At 39.7% G+C, this 27,201-nt stretch overlaps 1 protein-coding gene across 33 annotated transcripts in view; it reads right to left on the reverse strand.

The window, feature by feature from the left end:
• Nucleotides 1-688: 688 nt before the first annotated feature.
• The window catches only part of LOC131348884 (neurexin-1a-like), a 326,295-nt gene continuing 299,782 nt past the window's right edge, over nt 689-27,201 (reverse strand). For 23 of the 33 annotated variants that reach the window (XM_058384111.1, XM_058384099.1, XM_058384095.1 and 20 more), the window contains 2 exons: nt 21,900-21,987; nt 689-2,007 (listed from right to left, as the gene is read on the reverse strand). In XM_058384111.1, the coding sequence (XP_058240094.1) occupies nt 1,703-2,007; nt 21,900-21,987 (393 nt within the window). In that variant the 3' untranslated portion in view covers nt 689-1,702. The remainder of the gene's footprint in view (nt 2,008-21,899; nt 21,988-27,201) is intronic. The other 10 variants (XM_058384112.1, XM_058384107.1, XM_058384110.1 and 7 more) reach the window with 1 other exon arrangement.

The raw sequence follows: 27,201 nt of genomic DNA on the forward strand, positions 1-27,201 counted from the left end.
CATTTTTTTTTTTTTATTTCTTGTGATTTAAAAAAACAAAACAAAAAACAATCCAGAACAAACATTTTGTTCACTTAGGTAATATTTTATTTGCTTGTTTAATTTTTCAAAACTATTTTTTTTATAATAAATCGTGTACTTTGAGGTCAATAAAGAATCGTCACAATTTGAACAGAAAATACTGTAGAAAAAAGAAGAGCACTGATAGAATTAGAAAATAAACCAAAGTGAAACGCACTGAACGCAGGTGTAGCTCGTAGTCTGGACTTTAATCCTGTCCGGCTCGTCCCACGGGGCAGGAGAGCTGGACAGGGGTGGATGGACGTAAAGATCGGAAGACAGAAAGACAGGACACACACACACACACACACACACTCATAATCACACACTCATTATCACACTCACACACACGGGCTGAAACAGATTATCGATAAAGCGCATGATAAAACTTTTTTTTTTTTTTTCTTCTTCCAGGATTACGAGATACCATTTTGGACTCATTTTGTCTTTTCGCACATCTCATTCAAGAACAAGACACAATTTCGGGCTGGAACGAATCGGTTCAGCGTGTAGCATGGACGTCTGGGTAAGGTAAAGCCTTAAAGATAAACTGATGAAAGCAACTCAAATAAGCTTGCATCGGGATAAAATCTATATCTAGCAACATTTACTAACATTTACCTTTTCATTTTTTTTTCTGCTTTTTGGATTTTTATTACTGAAAAGAAAAAGAAAAGAAAAAAAAGAAGATGATCGAGGAGCAGGTATAATTTTGCGTCTATACAACAGGCTATAAAACACCACTGTCACAGTCCAGAGAGCACATTTAGATGTGGGTGTATAAACATATGTCATAAGATACTGTTGCGTGCATCAAGAGTTTCTCGAACGGTCACTTGTTTATTTATTTATTTTTATTTTTTCCGGTTTCGTTTCCACTTTTTTAGTTGTTTATGGCCTTAAGTTTTCCTCCAGCTGAGAACGTAAGGCCTTGAGATTGCTTTTGAGATTGCTTGTAGGATTTCTTCTCACGCCGGCAGTGTGCGCCCGTGTTAGATTTCAGGAGGCTGATCGTGATCGCCTTCGCTAGTCTCTCTCTAGGTGCAAAGAACAATCACGGGGCTTAGACATAGACATGGACACTTCACTTTTGTCCCATTTTACTGCTTTTTGTTGTGGAAAAACATCCTGGCAGAATGGAGGCATGAGCGGTCTCTCTTTTTTATACACATGCCCCGGTGTTTTGTTGGCCGGCTGCTCGAGGTGCAGATGGGTTTCGTATTGATAATCTGCTTTGCAGTTAATTATGGGGTATTTAATCAGCTATGTTTTCCTCAGACGTCCTTCGGTCCAGCTGAAGCCACGCCAGCACTGTCCCCGTTCCTGCCGTCCGGACGTGAGCGAAACCTTCAATCTGCAGCATAATGCGTTATCTTAGATAATCCAACTAGATATTTTTTATTCAAAGAAGTTTTCTTTTCAGTTTTTTTTTCCTCCTTGCTATTATACACAGGATATGGTTTCGTATTATTCTTTCAGAGAGAGAGAGAGAGAGAGAGAGAAACAGAGAGAGAGCGAGAGAGAGAGAGAGAGAGAGAGAGAGAGAGAGAGAGAGAGAGAAACGAAACAAAAATCCAAACTAAAAATATCCTTGGAAAAAAAATGAACGAGCGTTCCTGGAGCATGTCCAGAGACGGAGAGATCAAACGTAGTACTCCTTGTCCTTGTTTTTCTTGGTCTTGGCGGCACCCTTGGCCACGTTGGCTGGTTTCTCTTTGAGGACGGTGCCGTTGGACTGCGCCGAGTTGCTGATGTAGTTGCGGCTCTCGTCCACGCGATACGAGCCTTCGTCCCGGTTGCGGTACTTGTACATGGCGTAAAGGAGGATGAGGATGCACAGAGCGGCTGCTGCGACAATGCCCACCACCATACCTGTGGTGCTGCTGGACTCCCGGACCACCTCTACCGGGTCGGGGTATCCCTTCAGACCCGGACCTGTCGGGCTCGCTGGGGAAACACACGCACACACACACAGAGTTGGAGGTTAGCATCCAGTACAGATCCCAAGCTACTTTATTAACACATCACACTACAGATAACATTACACTGGCAGCGTCATCATATAGCAGAACAGAAAACCACAGTGTCTCAAATTCTGGATCAACTTTTTCTTAATTTTTTTAATGGCAGAATCTCTGACAGTAGTTTAGCTGCTCAGGATTAAAAACAGTTGTTGATGAGGAGATCTTTTCAGCGGTATCAGGTTTTTTGGAACAGTTAATTAAATACTCTAATATTATTTATGAAATGATCGTATAAATAATTGTCTACTTTTACACTTTGCTCATCTCCTTCATTTTCCCACCAATAAACAAATCGGAATCTTTCCAGCTTTATGGATGGACAGAGCTCGTCAGGTTGCTTTTGTTTAATATGCTTTGATATACATCTAAAAAAACAAACACAAATAAGAAAATTGTCACTGCATCACTAATTGCAGGTTTTTTTTTTTGTTTTTTTTTTATCGGAGGAAGAACAGATGGCACGCGCTCTCCCAAACTGACGCTCCTGAGTCGGTGTCGCTAGCTTGGCACGCAGCGATCCGGTGTCCTCGGGAAAGCGATCCTGGCTTCGCGCTCGAGAATGTTTTCCCAGACGGTAATGAAATGACTGCGGCTATAGAAGTCAGCTTTATTCTGGGGGACACCCCTTTATCAAAAAGAGTAGCTGTGTTCGATAGCGGCGGCGATTCCTGAGAACATGTGCAAACATGCAATTATGATGCAAATTACAAACACAGAAACGATGGCGTCGATGGATTCCCAGATGAAACCGGTGACCGCCCTTTAACGTGCTCTAAACGCTTGATAAGGAGGGGGATTAACGACATTCAGACAGTGCTTTGGGAGCCATTTGCCGCTTTGAATGGGAAACTGATTACATATCAGCAAGCCTCCATTATGTACGAGAGCCATCCAAATTATAATCCGACTCCCATCAACTCTGATAACACTCGGCTCCATAACCCTTCATTAGTCTCTCTATCTCTCTTTCTCGCCCTCTGCTAATGCTCTGAGCCAATAAAACATCTCTCATGCGCTCTGCTCTATCTCCTCTCACATCTATACATTCCTCTACAGGCTCTAATAAGCTCTCGTTCAGATCGTATAAAATCTGGGTCGTCTGTTATTTAATAAAAACACAACAAATCTCTATTCAGCTCTATTCACACACCGAGGCGACCTGACCTTTACTCAAGGTTAACATCTCGGGCAATTTATTTATTGAATACAGTGTCTATATCTGTTTGAGTGTGATTCAGAGCAAATGTAACGCGTTTGTTGGTTCGTTTGATTTGGTTTCTGACTGAACAAAAATGGAGCAAAACGAAACGCCAAACAGAAATCCAGCCATATGCAGCCAAATAGCAGGCAAAATTTTAAAGATTTTTAAAAAATCTATAAAATATAAGAAAATACAAAAAATTTTTTTAAAATGTGGTGTAACTTGATTGTAGCTTCTTCCAACAAATTAAGCTAAATGCTTCCTGACAGTAACCCTGAACTAAACAGTTGATAAATAGTGACCTACAACAAGCTAGGGCTAGCAAACGGAGGCTAAGTTACGGCTCCTTGAAGGTTCAAGGTAAAGCTTAGGGGTGGGGCTTGTAGAATTTATTACATCATCTATATGACATCAAAACAACATGGACCCTAAGATTTTATCGCGTCATTCTTTCACATCGTAATTGTCCTTCAAAACTTTCTTTCTTTGTCCTGTGTCAATGCCAGACATCTCTATTCTGTACACATTTCCAGTCAGGTGTGTGTGTGTGTGTGTGTGTGTGTAGTATAAGCCCGTTATAGTGTAACGCAAGTCCAGGGATGCCAGCAGACACTCAAGGACAGGGGGAAGGTGCCTCGGGGAATGGAGTGTGACTGAGCGTTGGAACAGATTAGCGCTTCCTGCCACTGCCAGCGTTATCCCTTTGGACAGGTGTGAAGCAAACTCACTCCTTCAAGGCAAAAAAGAAACAAAAAAAACGTCACCACGTGGGCCGTCACCTCCTCCCCATCAGCTGCAGAATGGGGACGCTGTACGGCTCGGGTTATTTGTTGTTCAGGGTCAGAGATAAGGACGGTGAGCGGTTGGAGGTGAAATCTCGGTCAGACGCCGAACAACCAGCATGGAAAAAAGAAAAAAAACCCTCCATTTTTATTTTTATTAATTTATAAATTATTTTTAAACTTTGTTCACGAAGGTAGGAAATATCCTGGACGTCTTTCACCCCGTATTTTATGAATAAAATATATTATTATTATTACATTTTGGAATGAATATTGAGTATTATATTTTTTGAACCAACTTCAAAACTTAAACTCTAAAACTTTTTGTGCATTATGTCGTTTATCTACTTTTGCATATTTATCAATTTTTTTTTATTTAGGCAAATATAAGGATTTTTATTTTATTATTATTTTTTTTTTAGATATTTTATTTCACTCACATTTAATCCCAAATAGAAGCCAGAAACTATTTCCATGTACATGAATTATATATAAACATAAATGCATGTACATTATCACCTTTTCTATTAAACCCAACTAAAAACAAAATAACTGTTGCTTTGTTTCCGCCCGAGTGCAAAAGTTTGTGCTCTTTCTTTATTAGATCTTCATACACATGTCTGTGTAATGATTCTGTCTGTTCGATCGAAAGCTCAGATAAAATTTCCAGCACCTTGTACACATATTAAGCTCAACTATCAGGTGTATTCCCATCGACAGACTGTAAAAAGAAGGAACTGGATAAAGTAAAGGCAGCTTTTTGTGTCTGACTCTAAGGACGGATGAAGGTGTCGGCTCTCCTGCAGCGTGATGCTTTCGGTGTTTTCCTTCTTCCTGGTGACGGGAAGCTGGCAGTCTGATCTCCCAGGCTGAGCTTCACACACGCTGCCTGTGCTGATCTGTTGATTGGACTCACACAGGGCCTGACGGGGGCCTGGCACCGGGACAGCATGCAGATCCACTACTGCCTGAGCACAACGTCTCACTTGGGATTGAATAGCAAGACTCCAAAAACGAGTTAAAAGATGCTAAGGATGTGGTGTGCTAAAGAACCGCATCATTGATCCTTAATATTTTCCACTGGATTTTTTTTTTGCTCAGCTGCTCTTGATAGGACAGGATTTTCAGACTTTTGATCCAAAATGATGCTAACATCAAACCAAGGACTCAGAAACTCAGGTAAATAAAATAAGACAGAAGTAACTCTGAGTCAACACTCAATGTCACCGTCCAGAAGAATCCGGTTTTTCCTTCATTAACACAATAACACATCAGAATAATCCGCGCATAGTTATGTTCAATATTGTGGAACATCCTACACTACATCCTCCCAAACAGCTTAAAAATACAGCCGTTTCCCTTCACTAGCCTTTTTTCCCCTCTTCTGTAAAGTTAATTAAACAAAAATCACAACTTATGGGAGAAACCGCAAACTTCACTTTCCTGAAAAGACTGAAAAATAAAGACTGTTAAAAGATCCCCATAGACACTGGGACTCCTTCCATGAATATTAAATAAATCTGTCTTTTTTTTTTAAAATTTATATCAGTGTGAAGGAGCTGTTACTATAGAAACGATAACATATAATGACAAGAGGCTTCATACATATATATATATATATATATATAGGACTTTTAAAGAAAATTAATCAACACCTTCAGAGACAGGAGTCGAGACAGAAAAGAGCTCAAGACAACGTTTGTTTGCAGTGCAGTTATCCAGCCAGTTATTTCTGTTAACCCTTTCCTATCAGTTACACTGACATTCCCTGGAAACGGAAACAGATTTATGGGAAGTTTTTAATCGGTGTAAAGAAATGAATGATGTTCGGGCTGATCTAAAACGAGTCTGTCGGTTTTCAGTGTGTTTTAGACGTGTGTTTTTCCCTCTGTTGGAGAACCTTACACAGAATTTTACTGGTTAAAAATGAAATTTGAGCTGCTTTTCAGATGAACAAGCACTTGGAGAACATCTCAGAGAGCAGGAATGGGTTTGAGATCAACATCTACTTTGAAGATACAAACATTTCTGTGGGGAAAAATAACCATTTTTGGAACTTCAAAAATCACCCCAAGTCAGCTAAAAACAAAAATCCTTCTGAAACACTACAAATTCTTAAAGTCCTGAGTGTCTACTGTCATATGAGCTTCATATTAACCTCCACTGTGGAGTGAGACGTGACAAAGACGCTCAATCATCAACATGGACAGAAGGAAATGACGTTTTTTTGGTCTCTGGTAAATATTGATGTGAAATCTACAAGCAAAATCCAATCACTAAAATGTCAGTGCGCAGATCAGACCTGATTTTCAGACCTGAAAAGTTTGTTTATCACCATGGTAACAGCTCAGAGGTTCTCATGACGTTGTTACACATTTTTAAATGGCGCAGAACATCACCCTGCTTCTGAATCACTCATGTTTTATTATTTCATTTCTCCGTCTAGCTCTCTCATTTCTTTCCGTCTGTCTGGCTGTCCACACGCGCTCCGTTCTTCATTAGCTCTCCATGACTACATGACGACACTTCTGGAGAAATAGTGCCTGAAACAAGTGTTTAAAATAATGGGGGCCCTTATAAATTTCACTCGAGTGCACCCAAGGGTAAAATTAGATCCAGACAGAACAACTTCCGAATGCAGCCATTTTCCATGATAGCACTGCAGGAGAGCGGTAAAAGGATAGTGGAAGGGTCAGCGAGGAAAGTTCAAGTGCAAGGGAAAAGGGTGAGTTTGGGAGGAAGTGCAGTGTAGAATGTGTCACAGATCAAGACGCCGGGTTCATCAGCGAAGTTGGACGCTATCGACAGGAGTCGATGAGACATAACGAGGTGAAGTGAAAGGTCATCAGCGTATACGGCACTAAAAATCATTCAGTGAAGGTTTCAGTGGTGTTCATCTGAGGTTACTGTCTATGAGGCTATTATGAGGTTACTGTCAAAGATCTTATTACTCCTCACACTGCACCACGCTACCTTTGATCCACTAGTGCTGCTCGACTGGTCCTACCATCTCTCAGGGTAAGAGGTAGGTATTATATGTCGATTATACTGTTCTTGCATCGAGGTGGTGGAACGAACTTCCCCTAGATGTCCGAACAGCTGAGTCACTGACCGTCTTCAAATGACAGATGAAGACCTACCTCTTCCTGAAACTAGCCCTAAAAACATTGGGCTGTGAGTTTTTAGGCTGATGGTATGCTAAATCTGTGACCTAGTGGTTCCTAAGGTGGCTCCTAACCTTTTTTTAAGGAGACGCCTATTTTAACATTCAGATACTTTGCTGACCCCCAGCAGCCCCCGCCACCACCGCCAGCACAACAAACACACTAGCAGTTAGTCCCGCACAATGGCAGGGTCCGCTGTGAGTAGCGGATCATTTGATCTGCAGGTTTTACGCCGGTCGCCCTTACTGTTGCAACCCTCTCATTTTTATCCGGGCTTGGGACCGGCATTGAGAGTTAACCCTTCAGGGAATCAAACCCCGGGGGGTGGCAAAGAGACTGCGGGATCCTGCCGCTGGACCACCAGGAGGCCCCAGACAAGTTTTTATAATGAAACCAATTAGCTACAACATGCTTTCATTGGCTAGTCTCTCACCACACTCAATTTTCACCTTCAAACTAAAATGCGCTCCGTGACCCCCCATAAAGTTTTAGTGACCCCCCTAGTAGTGGTCACGAGCCCCAGTTTGGGAAACACTGACCGGGTGAAGCAGTGTTGATGTTTCATCGATAGAGACTTCAACTTTTGTATGTCGCTCTGGATAACAGCGTCTGCCTAAAACCAGATATGTAAATGTAAATGTAAGGCATAAAAAAGTGCAATAAAGATGACCTGGATTTCACTCACGCTTCATGATTTCATGACCATCTTGATGACCATCTGCCCATGCAACAAAATGCGAAATATGAAACCATGCTGGATCAAGTGCTATTTTATAAGCGGCTGCATACTGAGGATGAAAGTCCTTCTTCAGTCACCATTTATAATCCCTGAGTTCTTCAGGTTTAAAAGTTAGTGGGTTTAGAAGGTGGTCTAGATGCTGTTCAGAAAGCTAATCAGTAGAGCTATCTTCTTTCTAGGCTGCAAACTGGACACCCTGGAGGTGGACAAAATGAGAGGATCGTGGATAATTCTAACTGCCTTCTGCAATCTGCTGTCTGACTCTATACTGCATAAACAACCAGGCTGGGGAACTGAGTGGACGCTGGAGATGACGGACATGTCGACTGATTTTACATTCTACGCTGCATATAGCACAATACATTTTTCCATAGTGTCACTGCACACACACACACACACACTTTAATAATTTATGACTTTAATTATGACCACTGTACATTTTTTATGCACACACTACCGCAGCTGCTGACCTGTAATATATTTCATACATTAAATCTGTACAGAAATGGAGTCTGTAAATAAGATGGAGAGGATCATGTGTAGATTTTTATTCTTTCTTTCTTCCTTGTGGATTTTATGAGTTTATTGTGGACTTTTTAAGTTCTGTACTCTACTCTACTCTACTCTACTCTACTCTACTCTACTCTACTCTACTCTACTCTACTCTACTCCAATCTATTCTACTGTACTCTAATTTTACTTTCTTCTACTCTATTCCACTCTATTCTACTCTACTTCACTGTACTCCAATCTATTCTACTGTACTCTACTCTACTTTACTCTCTTCTACTCCTCTCTATTCTACTCTACTCCACTCTATTCTACTCTACTGTACTCTACTCCAATCTATTCTACTGTACTCTACTCTACTTTACTCTCTTCTACTCCTCTCTATTCTACTCTACTTCACTCTACTCCACTGTACTCCACTCTATTCTACTCTACTGTACTCTACTCCAATCTATTCTACTGTACTCTACTCTACTTTACTCTCTTCTACTCCTCTCTATTCTACTCTACTTCACTCTACTCCACTGTACTCCACTCTATTCTACTGTACTGTTCTCTACTCTACTACAATCTATTCTACTGTACTCTACTTCACTTTACTCTCTTCTACTCTCTTCCACTCTATTCTACTCTTCTTCACTCCCTTCTATTCTACTGTACTGTTCTCTACTCCAATGTATTCTTCTGTACTCTAATCTACTGTACTGTACTGTTCTCTACTCTCTTCTACTGTAATCCACTCTATTCTACTCTAGTTTACTCCACTCAATTGTACTCTATTCTATTCTACTCCACTCTACACCATTCTATTCTACTGTACTCTACTCTATTGATCTCTACTTCAATCTATTCTACTCCACTCTATTCTATTGTACTGTACTCCACTCAATTTTGCTGTACTGTGCTCTGTTCCACTTCACTCTATTCTATTTTACTCTATTCTATTCTACTCTACTCTATTCTACTGTACTCTACTCTATTCTACTGTTCTCTACTTCAATCTATTCTACTCCACTCTATTCTATTGTACTGTACTCTACTTCAATCTTCTCTACACTTTATTTCACTCTATTTTACTGTACTGTACTCTACTCTACTGTACTCTATTTTACTCCACTATATTCTACTGTACTCTAATGTACTGTACGCCACTCAATTTTATTGTACTGAACTCTATTCCACTCTATTCTACTGTAGTCTACTCTATTGTACTGTACTCTACTCAATTTTGCTGTACTGTGCTCTATTCCACTTCACTCTATTCTATTTTACTCTACTCTAATGTACTCTACTCTACTCTACTCTACTCTACTCTACTCTACTCTACTCTACGCTTCAGCAGTAAGTGGTTAAGGACTTACTGCAACCTTGTCATCACCTTCTGGGTTTTGCTTTGAGATATTCGTTTAAAGTGTAATGATGTTATTTTGTGACTTGTTGCTGCATCACAGCTCAAGGTTTCCTGCATCTTCGGTTTGTAAGAGTTACTGTCTGTTTTAAGTTCATCATGTTATGGCTTTTTTCAGGTCTGTCTTCATCCCAGCTCCTAAACCATCAGAGTTAAGTTTTCCAGATGAACTTCCCCTTAGGTGTAAATCTCTACTGCAGAACGAATAATCCTCTAAAGGCCATTATCATGAACATGCACAGAAGGAGCCTTTGGATGCTGGAGAAGATGTCGAGGTGTGGCTCGTGTACAGATCAGAGCCGGGAATTGCGCAGCTGATTTGCTTTAAAATGTCTAACAAGATTTTTCGGGCCTCAGCTGTTGCCAAAATCCCTAAACCCCCAGTCACGTAGTCTTCCCAGCCGATCTGGCACTCAGCGAATGGCTGCTAACTGGTTTGGAATCAGCAGGGATGTGACTATATGGCTGCGTGTTATAAACGATTTTTCCTCATTTAGGAAAAGAACGTGAAGCAAGAGGGAAGCGGACAGAGGTCCCTCCGTCTGCTGCATGCTGAAAGGTAATGGTCTGCTTATGCCGTGACGATCGGACAACATAAGCAGACCTTTTCGTTAGTGGGATTGATGAGAGCAGGAAGGAGGACAATGTTGGGAACGTCAACACATTTCTCATCGCTGCGACAGTAATGTGTGCACGGCACAATCCACAACTACACAAGACTGTCAGGAAGAACAAACAAGGTTACCTATTCCATCTGCAATAGGGCCTCTGGGTCTCACTCTATGTCTGGCCTGAATGAAGGGATGGTATATAGTAGTGCTGCTGTCTGGATTGCATAAGAAGGAGGGAATGTAACGATATCAATGTAATGTATTGCTTATTGAAAGCATTAAGCACAGTAATAGAAGGAGGAAAGCATCCATCTGGGATTTAGTTCATTTTTAGCGATCCCTCTCATTTCCCAACAGGTTTCCAAATTGAATGCTGTTATGTTATGGACTGCTCGAACCAACAGTCTGACACTAGCCATTAAAGCAAATGGAGGACGTATCCTATTACCTGAGCCTATATAAACTACCCCCAGTGGGTTACACTTTTATACTGACCTACATCTGACTTCAGCCTGATATCAGACATCTTCCTGATAAAATTCAGCCAACTGCACAACCTAGGGTAGAATGAAAAGAATGCCAAACTTATCGAAATGCCATACACTGAGGCACACACAGAATCACAAAACACCAATCAGGATTCTCAAATCTGATTGGTCAGAAGGTATTAATCAGTTTCCTGTAACAGCAGAATTGTCTGACAGGCTGATATGGGGATGCTTGTTTTTTTGACAAGCTTCGTTTAATGGGTCACTGATATGGTGTCATTTTCTGTAGCTAATTGTACCATTTAAAAAAAAAGGCAAAACAATGTTCCTCATGGTTCTGTTTTAGGACCACTATAGATTTAAAATATTTAAAAAAAATATATATACCCCTCATTTTAAGCAAAATGTACTACTACTACTACTACTAATAATAATTATTATTATTATTATTATTATTATTATTATTATTATTATTATTATTATTATTATTTCCACTTGTTGCAACATATCTAGAAGTTCTATATCTATTCCTATTCTTGTGTACAGATTACCCAGAACTCTCATTTAACCAATCCATGAATTTTCCTCAATTTTTCTCAATGTTTTGATGAATATTACTACTGCTGCAGCATCTGAAGGGGTTTTTAAATTTGTGCTTGCTTCAGTATTATACAAATGATCTTATATTAATGACTTTTGGTACTCTCTCTCTCTCTCTCTCTCTCTCTGCACAAACATCAGTCGGGTCAGAACACAGGACTCGGATTGTTGTTTCGCAGGAAAAGGAAGTCAGTGCGTATTATTTCGCTCTGATTCAATTGACATTGGCTTTCTATTAAGTTTCATATTGACTCTAAAATCTTGCTTTTGACCTTCAAAGCCCTTAATGGCCCAGCTCCAGCATAGCTGACCGATCTCTGGGAGGCATTATGGTCCATCACAATTACTTCATTCAGCTGATCCGGGATTATGGCTGAACGACGAGATCGCTCTCGACCAGAGTGTTGACCAGAGTGAGCCTGAACTCTGGAGGAGTGTTTCAGTGAATATCAATAAAGGTTTTCCAGCATTTTTACAGAAAAAAATGTACAATTCTTGTCTACAGTTTATTAGGAATTCATTATTTTTTTAATTCATTTTTAACCCACATAAGCTAAAATGTACTGGTTTTAATTTAAAGAGTGATTTTATTTTGCAAATTGTTTAGTGATTTCTTATATTTTTTATGTTAAGCTTATTTGTTTATTTATTTGTTACAATTGCCTATAAAACAATATAACAATACCTTCCATTTTTTTTATTAATTGCTTTAATATTTAATTTTTTTTTTTTACAATACCAATTATGAAGTTTTATAGCTGTTTTTCTCCTCTGCCTGAAACACATACTCCATTATTGTAGATAAAATGAGTTGTGTAAAAAAAAAATTGCAGACTAAAGCCATCACCGTTTATGATGAAAGCATTTGGGGCTTGTTTTCATTTCAGGCAGCTGAAAGCAGCTGTTTTAAAATATTACAATAAAGGTAATGTATGGAGGTGTTTATAAGACTTTATGACAGTAAGAAATCAGGGAAATGGAAATTCTGCCTCGTTTACTGATGCTACTTTTAGATACATGAGCTGACCACCGTTTCACCCCTAAACATTATAGACTAGGTGGAAATGTGGAATTTTTTGCTACTTTCTAACCTCGTATACATCATGTTGTTCAAAGAGACAGTTTGTTGAAAGAGAGCGATTTCCTCACAGTTGTTGGTCCAGTTGTTGGATGGCTACAGTACGAGGCCCAGTGAAATAAACTTAATCCTAATCGATGTAGTTAGTTATCAGGAAATCGCTTGTGCTGAAGTGCTAAAACTCCTGATTGGGATCCATGAAAAACAGAAAGAAAGATGTTTCAGTTCATCTCATCTTTACTCAGTCACTGGCTTTTGCTGAGTTGTGATTTTGGTTGTGTTTTGTGTTTCATGTTCTTTGCATTTTTTTTTATTATTGGATACTTGATATTTTTAAGTTTCTTCCATACTTTTTAGTACTTTTTAATACTTTTTACTTCTAGGTCTTCACATAGCTGTTAAATAAATCTATGACTTTTCACTGTAATTAATTTACACTTTTTACAGCAATGGGCGTGAAAACATATGGACTCATAATTTGTAATTTTTTTGCAATGCAAACTGCATTGATTTCCACTTCTGTTATTCTGTGACAAAAAGTGGAGTGGAGTAGAATAGAGTGGAGTAGAGTTTACTACAGTACATTAGACTAGAGTGGAGTAGAGTAGAATAGAGTAGAGTTCAGCACAGTACAGTACAGAAGAATAGAGTAAAGTAGAGTAGAGTCCAGTAGTGTATAATAGAGTTACAGTTCAGTAGAATAGAGTGGATTCATGACAAAATCCCAATTCAGTTCTACTACACTACATGGAAAAGTTCCAGGGGGCGAATACTTTTGCACAGAGCTTCATATAGACGTAAACGTCAGAACGTGACCGCGTGAAGGGTTTCCCCTAGCCGTGTTACGCTAATGATCTCACGCTGCTGCTTGTCAGCACTAATTTATGTAACGTACACAAGACTAATCCAGTTTCCACTCATCTGAACATTCCAGTGTTTTAAAGTTCAGTCTCCTTATTAACCTTTCTGACAGACAGAGAAAGGTCAGACGCGAGAACCTCTGATACGCTTGTAGCTCTGGTGGAGTATTAGCGCTCTGAAGTGTATACGGATCTGAGAGCAGATCGCTGTGGAAAAGCTGCCGATCGGACGTTAGAGAACGGCGGCTTAAAAAGAGATCTCGTTACTTTTTCTGCGCACGTTTCACCATCCCGCCGTCTAGATGGGCCGATCGGCCGTGTTTATAGAAGCTCGCGCTTTTTTATTAGCTCATAAAGCAAGTAAATCGTAAATACACGCTCGTGCTGACTCGCCGTGAACTCGCCTTTATGTGCCAGGCTTAAATGTGACATTAACCTCTCCAGCGCTGGGCTGTAAAAAGCTTCATTAAGTTACCATCAGTCAAAAGAGACAGTTTGAGAGGATGCTAATGAGGAAGAGGTGTGGTTATAGGAAAATAATCAACAGCAGGGTGTTGGGGGTGGGGTTATGAGAGGGATTTGTGATGATATAGGCTTGTCCTGGTGTTTTTTTTTTTAAAATTCCTCTTACACCACAGCAGTTTTACAACAATTACCATTTTGAATTTACTCAAAATTTATAGCTGGTACTTTTATCCAATTTTTGCTACATTTATTTTTCATTCTTTCTATCTTTTAGTTTATTTATTTATTTTTTTACATTTTTTTTTAACATTTAAAAAATCGTTTACATTTATTTTATATTATTTTATTTTGTCTTATTTTATTTTGTTTTATTATATATTGTATTTCTATTTTTTTTATTCATTTTTATTTTATTTTATTTTATTTTACAAAATAAACTAGTTCCTGTTATCCTCAATTTTTTCTCATCAAGTGACCTTTATCCCGAAGATGTTAAAAAACAATTTCTTGAGTTCCCTACTTACAGAAACCTTCCGCATATTAAAGATGATAAATTATTCTCTGTTAAATAACATTTATTTTTTTATGAATAAATTAATTAATTATTAGCCTTCGATTATGCAGATCATCAGGCGTTACTATCAACAATCTGTTGCTACAGAAACCGCAAGGTTGCGCTAATACAAACCCGTGATTTGCAGCTTCACTAAGGTTTTTAGAAAATGAAATAAATGACTCAACACCTTCTGAGCGTTTGCGTCTCGAGCCACTGATGTTCCACTGAATGATATTTCGTGTCAGGTACTTTGGTTCTCAGGGAGTGCTATTTGGAGGAACTGCTTACACTTGCTGTGTTTTTATGACTCTTATTCCATTCTTGTCATCGACTCAGTCCAAAATGTGAATTTCACGGTTCAGCGCTCGCCTCGTGTTAGTTCAGACCGGAGTGAACCAGCGGAGAGTGTATACATTCTGTTTGTGACAACACAGGAGCAGCTCAGGTGCTCGGCAATCAGGAGGATGGCGTTCGATAAAGAGAGAACTGAACAGCCATGTGATGTGCTCGCAGGTCTCACGAGCGCCATAACCATCTTGTTCACCTACAATGAGCTCTAAAAGACGACAGGGTTTCTTGAGGGGTTTCTTGATTTCACTTGTATAACAAATTCTTCTCACTAGCATTAAAAATTACATGAACTTCTTTCTGGAGTCTGATTGGTCAGATGGGATTTTCCATTGATGCATGCAGAGATCAACGAAAGCTGTTGATTTCCGGTGTCAAGAGCCACACAGAGCCCATGAGTTGACATGGGCGTGTCCAGATATGCAAATCAGGAGTGACTCCTAAGTAAAAGTAATTTCTAAGTAAATTCTAATTCAAAAATAAGATTGAAGATAGTGTATTTTGTATTATTATATGATGCAGAATATGAAACACAAAAGGCAAAAAAGTAAAATTTTTGCGCAAAAAAAAAAGTTCTGTTACTATGGCAATCGGTAGCAGGACAGGAGCATCTACTGGCGACTTCATAGTACAGCGATTTGAAGAAACGTAATAAAACCACGTTCACAAGGATGCTCTAGGTTATCCACTTACATACAAAATAAGATGCATTTATTGTCGTTCTTTATTTTGAAAATGTAGCTGAAAGTTTTCCTTGTTTTCCACCATTTAATAAACCGTAGCTTGTTACCTAGATATTCTTCCAAGGTCCTGACACTGGAGACTCCTTCCATTAATGCTAACGAAACGTCTCCTTATACAAAACGTCAGCACATAGACGGTGATGCTATTTTGAAAAGGAATTAACACCTACAGAGCAGAAGTGAGAAATCGGCAGCACTGTGCTGTAATGCATTTCAGTCTACAGTAAGAAACAGACGGGAAAAGAGGAGAAAAAAAAAGCTAAAAGCAAAAGTGTGGAAGAAAACATGCTGGCTTGTGGAGGCGGATGTTGTAGTTGAAGAAAAAAAAAATGAAGATATTCACTGCCAGGGAATTTAAAGTAGAAGCCTACACAGCACACTAATCTTTTCTTCCTCTCAATGAGCTCGAACTCCGAGCTCTCTCTCGCTCTTTCTCATCTTCTGCAATCTCAGATAAAATATTTATGATTCTCATTAACGCTCCGTGTTAAACATCTAGGGAAAAAGAGAGAAAAAACACCTTCGTTAGGTAGAGGGAATATTTCCGGTAGGGAAAAGTCCCATTTAGTCAGCTTATTGTGGCTTCACACTGCTTGGAGCATGCAGCAACGCACCTCATTTACTTTTCCACTTGTCAGCTTTGACATGCTGCTGTATATTTCAACACTTGTCATTTGGCAGTTTTTAAAAAAACTCAGCTCATCTATCGCTTTGTTCCTGTCCTTCATTGTGCTGCTGAGGCGGAGATTCGGCTCGCTGCGGTTTCTTGTGTTTAAAGAGCTTCAGTTTGCTGCACTGCGATCTAATCTGGTGCCCGCTGGAAGATTAGCTCCGACCCTCTGCGCCACCGGAGCCGAGGCTTTTTCCGGCTGTAAAAGAAATAGGGCGTGACGATAAATACAGCCAGGGATCGATCTCACCCGATCGCTGATAGTGCTGCCGCTGAGGAAAGGAGGCGGTGATTGTGGTGGTGGTGGGTGGGAGTGATGAAGAGGGTGATGGGGGTTGTTTCTGGTTTATGATCTACAGCCTGTTGGACTGACCTTGAGGAGTGAACAGACCTCCATGACATCATATCATCCCTTTGTGTCAACTAGGGGTGTAACTCAATACAAATACATTATTCACAACAAACAGAATCTGGTTCAGACTTAAGGTACGTATCAGGACTAGAAATAAAACTATTTTACTTTTCATGCAGTGAAGCTAAACCTTCTAATCGGTACCGAAAATAACATTCTACATATGCTGGATCTCCATCATTGAGCAAATTTGAAGGTTTCAGCATGGAGAAGATAGTGTTGAATCTGTAATGAACTCAGATGTTGAGCTAATTGATGAGTTGCTCAGGAGCTCCTGGTTAAGCAACTCCAACTGACTGGATATGACTGTAGAACGGTCATTATTCATAATCACACTCTCCGGTGTTTATAATCATTTATAATCACACTCTCTAGTCCAGATTAATGGAGAGTGTGGGAAAGAGGTAAAGAAGCGGGTGCAGGCAGGATGGAATGGATGGAGAAAGGTGTCGGGAGTTCTGTGTGATAGAAAAATTTTGGCAAGAATCAAGGGGAAGGTGTACAAGACAGTGGTGAGACCGGCCATGCTGTATGGTTTAGAGACAGTGTCCCTGAGACAGAGACAGGAGTCAGAGCTGGAGGTAGCAGAGCTGAAGATGTTGAGGTTCTCTTTGGGAGGGACACGGTTGGACAGGATTAGGAACGAGTACATCAGAGGGACAGCTCATGTTGGACGTTTGGGGGACAAAGTTAGAGAGGCCAGGTTAAGATGGTTTGGACATGTTCAGAGGAGGGACAGTGAGTATATTGGTAGGAGAATGTTGGACATGGAGCTGCCAGGAAGGAGGAAAAGAGGAGGTATATGGATGTAATAAATGAGGAGATGAAGCTAGTGGGTGTAAGTGTTGAGGAGGCAGAAGATAGGGATAGGGGGAGAGAGATGATTCGCTGTGGAGACCCCTGAAGGGAAAAGACGAAGAAGAAGATAATCACACTCTCTGGTGTCATCCCAAATGAGGATGAGGTTCCCTTTTGAGTCCAGGCTTGCTCATTATAAATAAATACAAATAAATTTAAATATAAGTCTAATATTAATCTTGGACTTTTTGTACTATATTTCTAATGTTCTGTAAAGCTGCTTTGAGACAATGTCCAATGTCCAAAACTGAAGAGTGTCCGAATTTTTCTTCTATTAAACTCTGTTGTATTTAATGGATAAGCAATGATAACATGCCCCAGGACATTGGCTCAGGAGACAAGATTAACCTTGTTTATCACACAAATATACACCAATACTGTACCAACTATGTTTCATGGTGGAGTTTTACTTCAAATAAAGTCTTGGCTAAAAAAGAATCCAGCCTCATACCCTGTTCCTTCCTTAAGTTCTTTTTGTTCTTTAAGATCATTGGTGCTTAGGGTGCTCAGGGTGCTCAGATTGATGCTCAGGGTTGGCCCCTCACTAGTGGGGGGTGAGGTAGCTTAGTGGTTAAGGTCTTAGGCAACTGATCAGAAGGTTGTGAGTCCAAATCCCAGGTCCTCCAAGCTGTAACTATTGAGCACCAGAGCAAGGCCCTTAACCCTCAGTTGCACAGTTGAATAAAATGAGATCACGTCTGCCAAATGCTGTAAATGTAATTTAAGACGTTTATTTACAGCAAGTAATTGGACCTGGATGCTAAAAAGTACAGCTTGCCCCTACTAGACCGGATCCTGAATCAAGATCTTGGTGGACTCCATACAATTTCAGGATAACTTTTATCTACAAAGTTAGGAATAGAATCCCGTGCTGCAGGGAAACGTTAGACACTTTGCCGTTCTCGAGAGCAGTGGATCCAATCCTTTACACGTGGCTGTGATATTGACCAAGTGGAGCAGAATCCAGATATTGATCAGTATACGCTGTTAGTCCTCCTCCTTATACCCACCCCTACCCCCCTCACTCCTGGCATGCTGGTGTCAAATCACTCTGCCATTTTTTTCGGAGGTTTCTGCAACTCTCTGAGGGACAAATCCGGGTGTCTAAACCTCCCAGATTGTCCTCATTTGACCTTGTATGAGACTCTAACTGTGTAAGGATGCTGTGATGGAGAAAAAAAAAACCATGGTTCTCTCCACAAAGCAGATCAAAGTTTGTCTCCAGGAAGTGCTACCCTGTCTTTTCATATCGCAAACCAAAAGGTACACATCTTATAATTTTTCACAGGGTTTATTGCTATGTTCAGATCGCTCGAGACTTTAGACGTCTCCGTTTTTCATTATTTATCCCGTTTTGGTCTTCGAGTGCAATCCCTTTAGATAGAAGCTAGCATCTGGTATTACTTCACACGCTGAAATGAAGCAGGTTTAACTCTGAGCTTTCCGAGCTCGACCTGTCATCGAGTACAACAAGCCTGAGCTGTAGACCTGTCTGACCATCTCATCCAGTGTTACACAACAGAAGAGCCTTGGATGCTGTGCTCATGACTACCTGCAACTCTCACCGTGAACCGCAGGAGCTGACTGTAAAGCTGTACAAAGATAGATCAAAGAAGATACATATCTAATGCTGCAGCTCTTACAGGATTTTAACCCAGTAGTTTAGACGCTAGGAACTTTTTTTTTTTTTTTTGTAAAAGTGCATAACTTCTAGCTACAATTCGAAAAATTATCCAGTCCAAGAAACATCCAGTGAAACCTCCTTAATGATCCAAACTATCCAGTGTGTGGATCTGAAGTTTTAACCCGCAATTAAAGGCCCTAACTGGAGCTAGGAAGTAAGCAGAGGAAAAACGGATAAACCTGCATGATGAAAAGAAATTTTAGAAGAAATTATGGCTAGAGAACATTTATTTTCTAAAATGGCTCGGGGTAAAAACAAACAAAAATGAGCCAAAGATGAAGAAAGAAATTGTATCAGAGCTTGTTAAAGAGATGGAATTTGATTTTGGGGATGAGTTAGCTGTTTTAAGGTAAGACCAAACCCTCAACATTTTTTTTATATTATGAGGAGGGATGTTTATGGTTTTAGGCATAAATCTCAAAATAAAGCCCAAGATCCGTCCTTGTTTTGGTGTAGAAATGTTAAACATGGCAACCCCCAGTCCCTAGTCAGTGCTACAATCATAAAAAGATCATGAGATCATCAAAGGATCTTTGTGGAGATTCCTAAATAGGTTCTAGGTCCCAGAAAGAGAAAAGTCTGAAGAATGCAAATTTGAAGAGTGGATATTTATAGATTGTACAATGTCAAGGGAAAAAATTTGCTCATGAACCAAAGCTCGTGACTGCCTCCATACCATTCCAACGCTCCGAAATGCTCCGAAAGTCTGAAACGTTTTCCAGTCGCTCAAATTTATGCCGAGGATCACAGCCACTGATGTTCGCCACCAGACTCCAGAGTGTTAATTACGATATTGTGCTCCAGAACCCCAGCGTTTGTTTTCCTCAGAGGACAGAGCCGTGGTTTAGTGCACCAGGAGTGTGTCGTATGTAATCAGTGCATGTAAACCAAAGAGAACGCAAGACAACACGATTCGAAATCCCAGACCTGCCGTTCTGCGTAATTAATGAGAGCGGAGACACGTGGCACATCACAGGCTCGAAGCCGAATGCTGAGAAGCATGAAGGTGCCATCTTCACTCCATCCTGACGGCTTCTGTCTTCATTTACACCCCGTGACTTGTCATTTTCATGCATAAAGCATTAGAGCTAATGTAGCAGATGCCACAAAGCCTTTAAGCTATCGTGAGGGACGACTTATTCCGCAAGCTAATGCCGCTAATAGCGCAAAAGCGCAAGGTCACGTTGACTGAAGTGCACGTTAGCACCTTAGCGCGCTTTAATCTAATGTTCATAAGGCTACAAAAGTGCTTTATGTAAACTGACAAAGTTACATGAGGGTCCATAACGACATGCATATTAGGATGGAAAAAAAATTTCAGTAGCACATGAGTTAAAGCCGATATTCACATGGCTACATAACACCTTCGTAAGCACCTAAAAGCACCTAAATAAGCACTTACAATGACTTATTCCAGAAAGCAGCAGCTGTTATGAAACTCATTTGTCAGCAATATTTACTAAAGGTTCATAGAAATTGTACATAACTGTTGTTACAGTGCAGTGATGCTATTGCTGTCTAAAGTCACAATGTTATAATGCATCATAACACATCTTACATCAATCAAAATCCCAGAGACATCATAACAGATCTTATGACAGCTTATGTCTTTTGAGATACTTAGATATTATGTCAACTTGACTTTAAGACTAAAGTGACCTTTACAATAGCCAAAGTCTGTTATAACATTTAACAAATGCTTATGCAGGTTTATGTCATTAATCATAAATGAATTATGCAGGTATCATGTACTATGTTCATGTTTTATCTTTTAATGGAATACATAACACCTGAGTCAACTGACATAAGCTTGTGGCACATAATTACACTGACATGGTCAAAACTCAATATGTAAGTGTTATAATGCGTCATAACACAATCTTATTTTAACAACATCTGTCACCTCACACAGGTATTAAGTCAACTCCACTTAAAGACTTCCCTTAAAGGCTCACCTCTGTCATCTGGTATAAGGTTGTGTTATGACACATTATAGCACTGATACTGTTTCATAATGCTTCATAAAACAATTTTATTTCAGTTGACATAGGTGTTATGTCTGCTTCAAATCAAAATGAAACAAATCAGCCTTAAACTGTTAGAAAAAATGCCTGTAAATGTTTACATAGGTGAACATAGGTTCATAGCTTGTTTATATAGGTTGTTATGACAGGCTTATGTAGGTTTTATGTAGCATTTTAAAATCAAAGTGTTTCCAGAATTTCCTTTACACCTTATAAACTTATGACTTCTTATGTAGATGAACACCAGCTCTTGACATTTAAGCATGGAGCATGTTGACATACAGCTGTGTTATAATACATCATAACATAATGAACATAATGAAGATTTAACAGTAGCAGTAATTACACCGTAGCAATATAACTGTTCCTGTTATCATTTTCCTGTGGTGGTTAGGTAACAGGAGTTATTATAAAGATTTTAATAATGTCCTATGATGGTGTTATAAACACAAATGACAGTTTTATGTATGTTTTTTACCCTAAATTAATGTTAATGTTCCTTAACTTTGCAGAATCAGATGAATTATGAGAGAACAGTCGTCCATATGCTCTGGTGAGAGACGGTGAGAAACAGATAAGGCTGAAGGGAAGGAGTAATAAAAGAGATGACTAACCTAACCCACCTGAGCTCGGCTCACACGGGTCGATATCCTCGTCGTCGCTCGGACACTCGGCAGATGCCACCAGCAGGTCATCCGTCGTCTGGGGAGGAAAGGGAAAAGAGAAAGATCGGTAAGATTAGTGTATGCACTTGTTTGTAAAAGATCTGACCGGAACACTTCCTATGAATGACGTACGGTCTGTATAATGACTTATGAACACATCCACATACTATAAAGGCATTATACACAGCATTATAATCAACTTATGAATAATCATTAGACTTGCATTTAGCAACTGGTGAAAGAATGCATTATAAGTATGGCTTATTGCACATTTGATCAGCATTATAATCTTGTCATAATGCACTGTGTACAGTGGGGTGTGGTGATATAACAGGTCATAGACAATAATTAAATCATAATGTGTCATTTTTAGGATTCATAGCAGTGTAAAGTGCAATGCATTTATATAGAACGTTTTATCAGTGTTTATAATGCCTTATACTATGATATGACTGCATTCACAGTGTATTATAGGTACGATCCTCATAGAAGTGTCATTATTAAAGTTCTCAAATAGACCAAGATGAAAAGAATCTCTTATAACCCACGGCTGATGAATGTTTACAGCTGCGAGGATGGCTGTAAGTTGTTTTCTTGACATTCCACGACTTTACCTATAACTATAAGCGGATAAAAAGTATGATGTATCAATTCTTTAATAATTAACAAAAATGAACAAGAACTTGATGTGAACTGCATCCACAGGGACGCCTCTGGCGCTAACGAGTCTAGTCCTTCTTTATTCCTATTCATTTGTATGCCTGAACGTCCCTTCAAGTATGCTTCAAACAGCCAGGAAGCTATTGAAGAAAACCTATAGGAGACATTTGACCTTGCTTCTGACCTTTGAAAAAAATTGAAATGGTTTATGTGCTGGTTATAAAATTTCCTACCAATCCTACAAACATTCAGCACTTGTACTTGATTTAATGTGTACCGACAGACGCATGATAATGTTTGGCCTCCATCACCTAGTGACAAAGAAATAGTAATAGAAATAGAAATAGAAATAGGCAAAGGCCTGTACTATGAGAGGAATTAAACATTTCAGAAAAATGAACAACTTTAGAGACTCTAACGTAGGTCTAAAAAAAAAAAAATATATATATATATATATATATATATATATATATATATTTATAAGAGTCCTTAGAGTCCTGTAATAAAAGTGTTCTGTACAATAATCACATCAATTTCTCTCCAGGATATCAAAGACAGTTTAATCATCTGTTTACTTCGCACCGCTAACGACCGCTTCCGTGTCACCGAGACGAGCGGATATGAAGGAAAATGAATTTACTCAGGAAGTCCTGTAACGTAACCCGCCGAAAGAAGCCCGAACAAACAATTCATATCTCATAGAACATTGACTTTAATGATCTAGATTCTGTCATGCAAAGTCAACACGGAGGCAGCGAGCGCCACAAATCTGATTCAGTGACCCGGCAAAATCAGCTCTATTGAATTAGCATTGAATGTAGAGTGCAGTAACTAGCCAGAATGCTTCAGGGAGCGTTCTTTTAAGAATAGTGATTTTATTCAGGCCTCATCACACCAAACCATAACCTAATTTCGCCGTCCTTGGTGGAGGTGAAAGGAACGTCTAAAAGGTAAGGTTCTGGAGGTTGGCACCACCCAGAGGGAGGAGGTTTATTTTAGTCCACCTTTGAGCCGTTCTCTATAAAATCTTAAAGTTCTAGAAAGGAAGTAGAAGGCAAGAGCCAGGACAGGAACCCTGTAGGTACTTCAAAAATTTCGATTCCTTAAGGGTTCTTTGGTTGTCCCTCTGGGGAACATCAGGAAAGTACTTTAAAACGGAAACTTTATGAAGTAAAGAATACTTATTCATCCAACGAAACATTCAAGAACCTTTTCCCCCAAGAGTGTGCCAAGTATCAAACATTTCACACACCTCAATACTTGGTTCTAGGTACTAGAACCCAGTTACATACAATTTTCATTAATTCATTCTCCATTTGCTTGCTACCTTTTGCTTAAGGTTAGTGGTTAAGGTGTTGGTTGTGAGTTCGAATTCCAGGACCACCAAGCTGCCACTGCTGGGCCCCTGAGCAAGGCCCCTTAACCCTTAATTGCTCAGTTGTATAAAATGAGATAAAATGTAAGTCGCTCTGGAATAAGGGCATCTGCTAAATGCCAGAAATGTAAAAAAAAACAAAACTTTTTTTATTGGAAACACTCAGGGTTCTGAGGTATCTTCAATGTTCGTTAAGGATTCAATGGTAATTAATAGTTCTTCATTTTCAAAAAGGTCATACTTGGACCCATTTTAGGGTTGTATAGAGGGACAAGTCAAAAGAGTCTTAAGAATCTAGCATTTTTAGGAAAAAGTAAAATTTTTTCAAGAGTTATTTAAGGGTTTATTCCATATTCAGGGTAAAACTATTTGATAGGGAAACTCTCTGGTGTAGGGTTCTTCAAGCAATTTCTTTTCCTCCAGATGAGCTGAAAGATTCTTCAGGGATCTTTATTCTTAGAAAAAAAGTTCGTAATGAAGGTTTCATGCCTTTCAAACCAAAAAAAAAAAAGGTGTGACATGAAAACCTTTTGATAATAAATCACTTGGTTTGAGTCAGATGCGTACTTTATTAGCAAAAAGTAAAAGAGCGCTAGTCATTTTTGCTGTCAGTGTTTCATCGATTTAACATGGATCCAAAACAACTTTGAGATACCTGAAAATGTGAGAAATGCATGAATAATAAAAAAGAAAAAGATCAAAGAAATCCAAAGGGTTCTACGTTAGGGTCACACTATGGGAATCACTGTACATCCCCTGGCTTTTAAAACCGGTCCCTGCACATTTTATTTCAAAACCAGAACCGGAGTCTTCAGTGTAGTGTTGGTTTTGCTGGAGGGTTTGTGTGTGTATGTGTGTGTGTGTGTTTGGGTGGTCTCTCTGTGTGTTCATGCCAGAAGAAGAGGCTGCACTGGATGTAAATTTAATTTGCCATGCACAGGGCTGAGATACAGTGTCGCCCGTCCAGATGGCAAAGCTGGCGCTTCCTGGAGCGCCACATCCATCACTCCTCCGATGTGATTTGTTTTTCCTGGCGGGAGATCCCGCTACACTGTGCCCAAAGACAGAGGTGCTGGATCAATATGGCTCTTTTCCCTCCCTTCATCTCGCCACCCAGTTTTTCTCTCTAAAACCCTTTGTAGATTCAAAAGTAAAGACATGGTTTATCTTAAAACATCACAACTGCGCAGCTCACCTTTACATGGCCTGTTTTGCTTTAGCCTACGCTCTTAAACAAGCGCACTTTGCTTTATATTTCAGTAATGAACTTGCGCTCGAGTGGATCCTTCAGCTTCAAGCCAGATCACTTGAGATGAACAGCCTCGCACGGCTACACGATTCTCCATCTTAAGAACGTTCTCTGACAGCTTCATTTGACCCGAATTACAGTCTCTGACCTGACTCATCAAAGTGATGACAATCCAATCTCTTTTTTTCTTGTCTTTTTTTTTTTAGAAGCATGACTCCAAGTTATAGACCTGCATACAGCATAAAGCTCATGACTCAAAGCTCATGGGTTTTGACCTGATGACACTGGTGAACCTTCAAGTTTGATTAAATTTTATTTTTATAGTGCTTTCCACAGGAACCTTTAGAGTTCTCAGAGTTGAGTTACAAGTATGTAGTCAGGATTTAACACGCAAAACTGACTACAAGCTTAAGCTCTATTCATTAGACAGAAACGTGTCTCAATTATTTTCGCTTCTGACCTTCAGCCCATTTTTCATCTGTGACATCTCAGTCTCATAAAGACAGTGCAAGGTTAGTTAATTCTACCGATGTTAGCAAGAAGAGACTTCAGCCTCGCAATACGCAAACTTATTCCAGAGTTAGCACCGCCCACCTACAAGGAAGAAACTCTTCAGAGATCCATGTTAGAATTCTCGGCAATTATTTATGTACAAATCTAACATTAACCTAAATCGAAAGCAATCATGGGTTTAGATTCCCTGCAGCTTAAACCAGCACAACTTAGCAAGAGATCTGACAGCTTGATCTTTGACCGTGTTAAAAAAAATGGTTAGAAACAGCTAGGTTTGCAATTCAGCAAACACTCGGTAGAGTCTTGAACAGGTCTGGCCTCATTAATCTGAGCAGCTCTGGCATACCGGGCCGATACCGCTCATTAATCTGCCTCGGCTCAAAGTCGAAATAAACGCAATGCGCTGTGCATTCAGAGATTAGAACTGCTCTGCTGTGTGGATTCCATCTAATTTTGATGTACTTTGCAGAGTTAAGCAGAGGATCTGTATCTCTACCTTTGCTAAAGATAAATGAAAGAGAATGGTTCAGGGGAACAAATTCGAGGCACCAATTTGAAAATATCAATACCTTGTGCTGACCTGGGAGGGCTGCATTGTGAAAGGATAACACTTTAGCCCTTAAAATGACTAATTGCTCAGAGAAAATCAATTTCTAAAAGCTATTTGTGTGGAAAAAAAGGGTGTGGGCTCAAGACACCACCACAATAAATCTTGCAGTATCAGTCTTGACAATTGAAAATTAAAAGTTGAACCCAGGCTAACCTTGATTCCAACAGAGCCACGAAGGGCTTGATTAGAACATCCAGGTTTTCCGGCTTCAGGGCCAACCATCATCCCTGCTTACAACCCTGTCATGAAGTTCTTCGATCGGTTTAGATTGATAACCCCGACTCTTAAAATAACCACAGCAGCCTTGTGTCTGAAGAGAGATTTTATGTCTCGGTAGGCTTGTTGTTAGCGATCCCGAACTGATCAGGTGAAGCAACCTTGACACACATGATCTCACCTCTTATCTGTACCTGATTCAGAAGCTTTGTGTCTCAAAGGACCTTGTTTAGCATAATTAGGACGGTTAAATATAGCCTGCATGTTTTTCCTGGGTAAAAAGGCTTCCTATCCTCTATTCCCTATAGTATGGTATAAAGTCGGTATGCTCGGTAAAGGTGGTACGCTGTAACGCTTGTGTGGTGACCTGTCTCGCTGTCTCAGAGGACAGCAATGTTTCTCACCTCCTTCTGTCTCTTGTTTACTCTCCAGTCTAACGTGATGAATGCACCCTGGCACACCAAGTGGTTCTTCTGAAGTAGGACTGAAAGTCAAGAGGACATCTAAGGCACCTGAAGGTTCCTTGTTTTTTCATCAAACATTTTGTTGTGTGGTGAGATATATTCTGATTTGTTGTGTGGTGAGATATATTCTGATTTGTTGTGTGGTGAGATATATTCTGATTTGT

Source organism: Hemibagrus wyckioides, linkage group LG29, assembly GCF_019097595.1.
Source record: "Hemibagrus wyckioides isolate EC202008001 linkage group LG29, SWU_Hwy_1.0, whole genome shotgun sequence".
Classification (NCBI taxonomy): Eukaryota; Metazoa; Chordata; class Actinopteri; order Siluriformes; family Bagridae; genus Hemibagrus; species Hemibagrus wyckioides.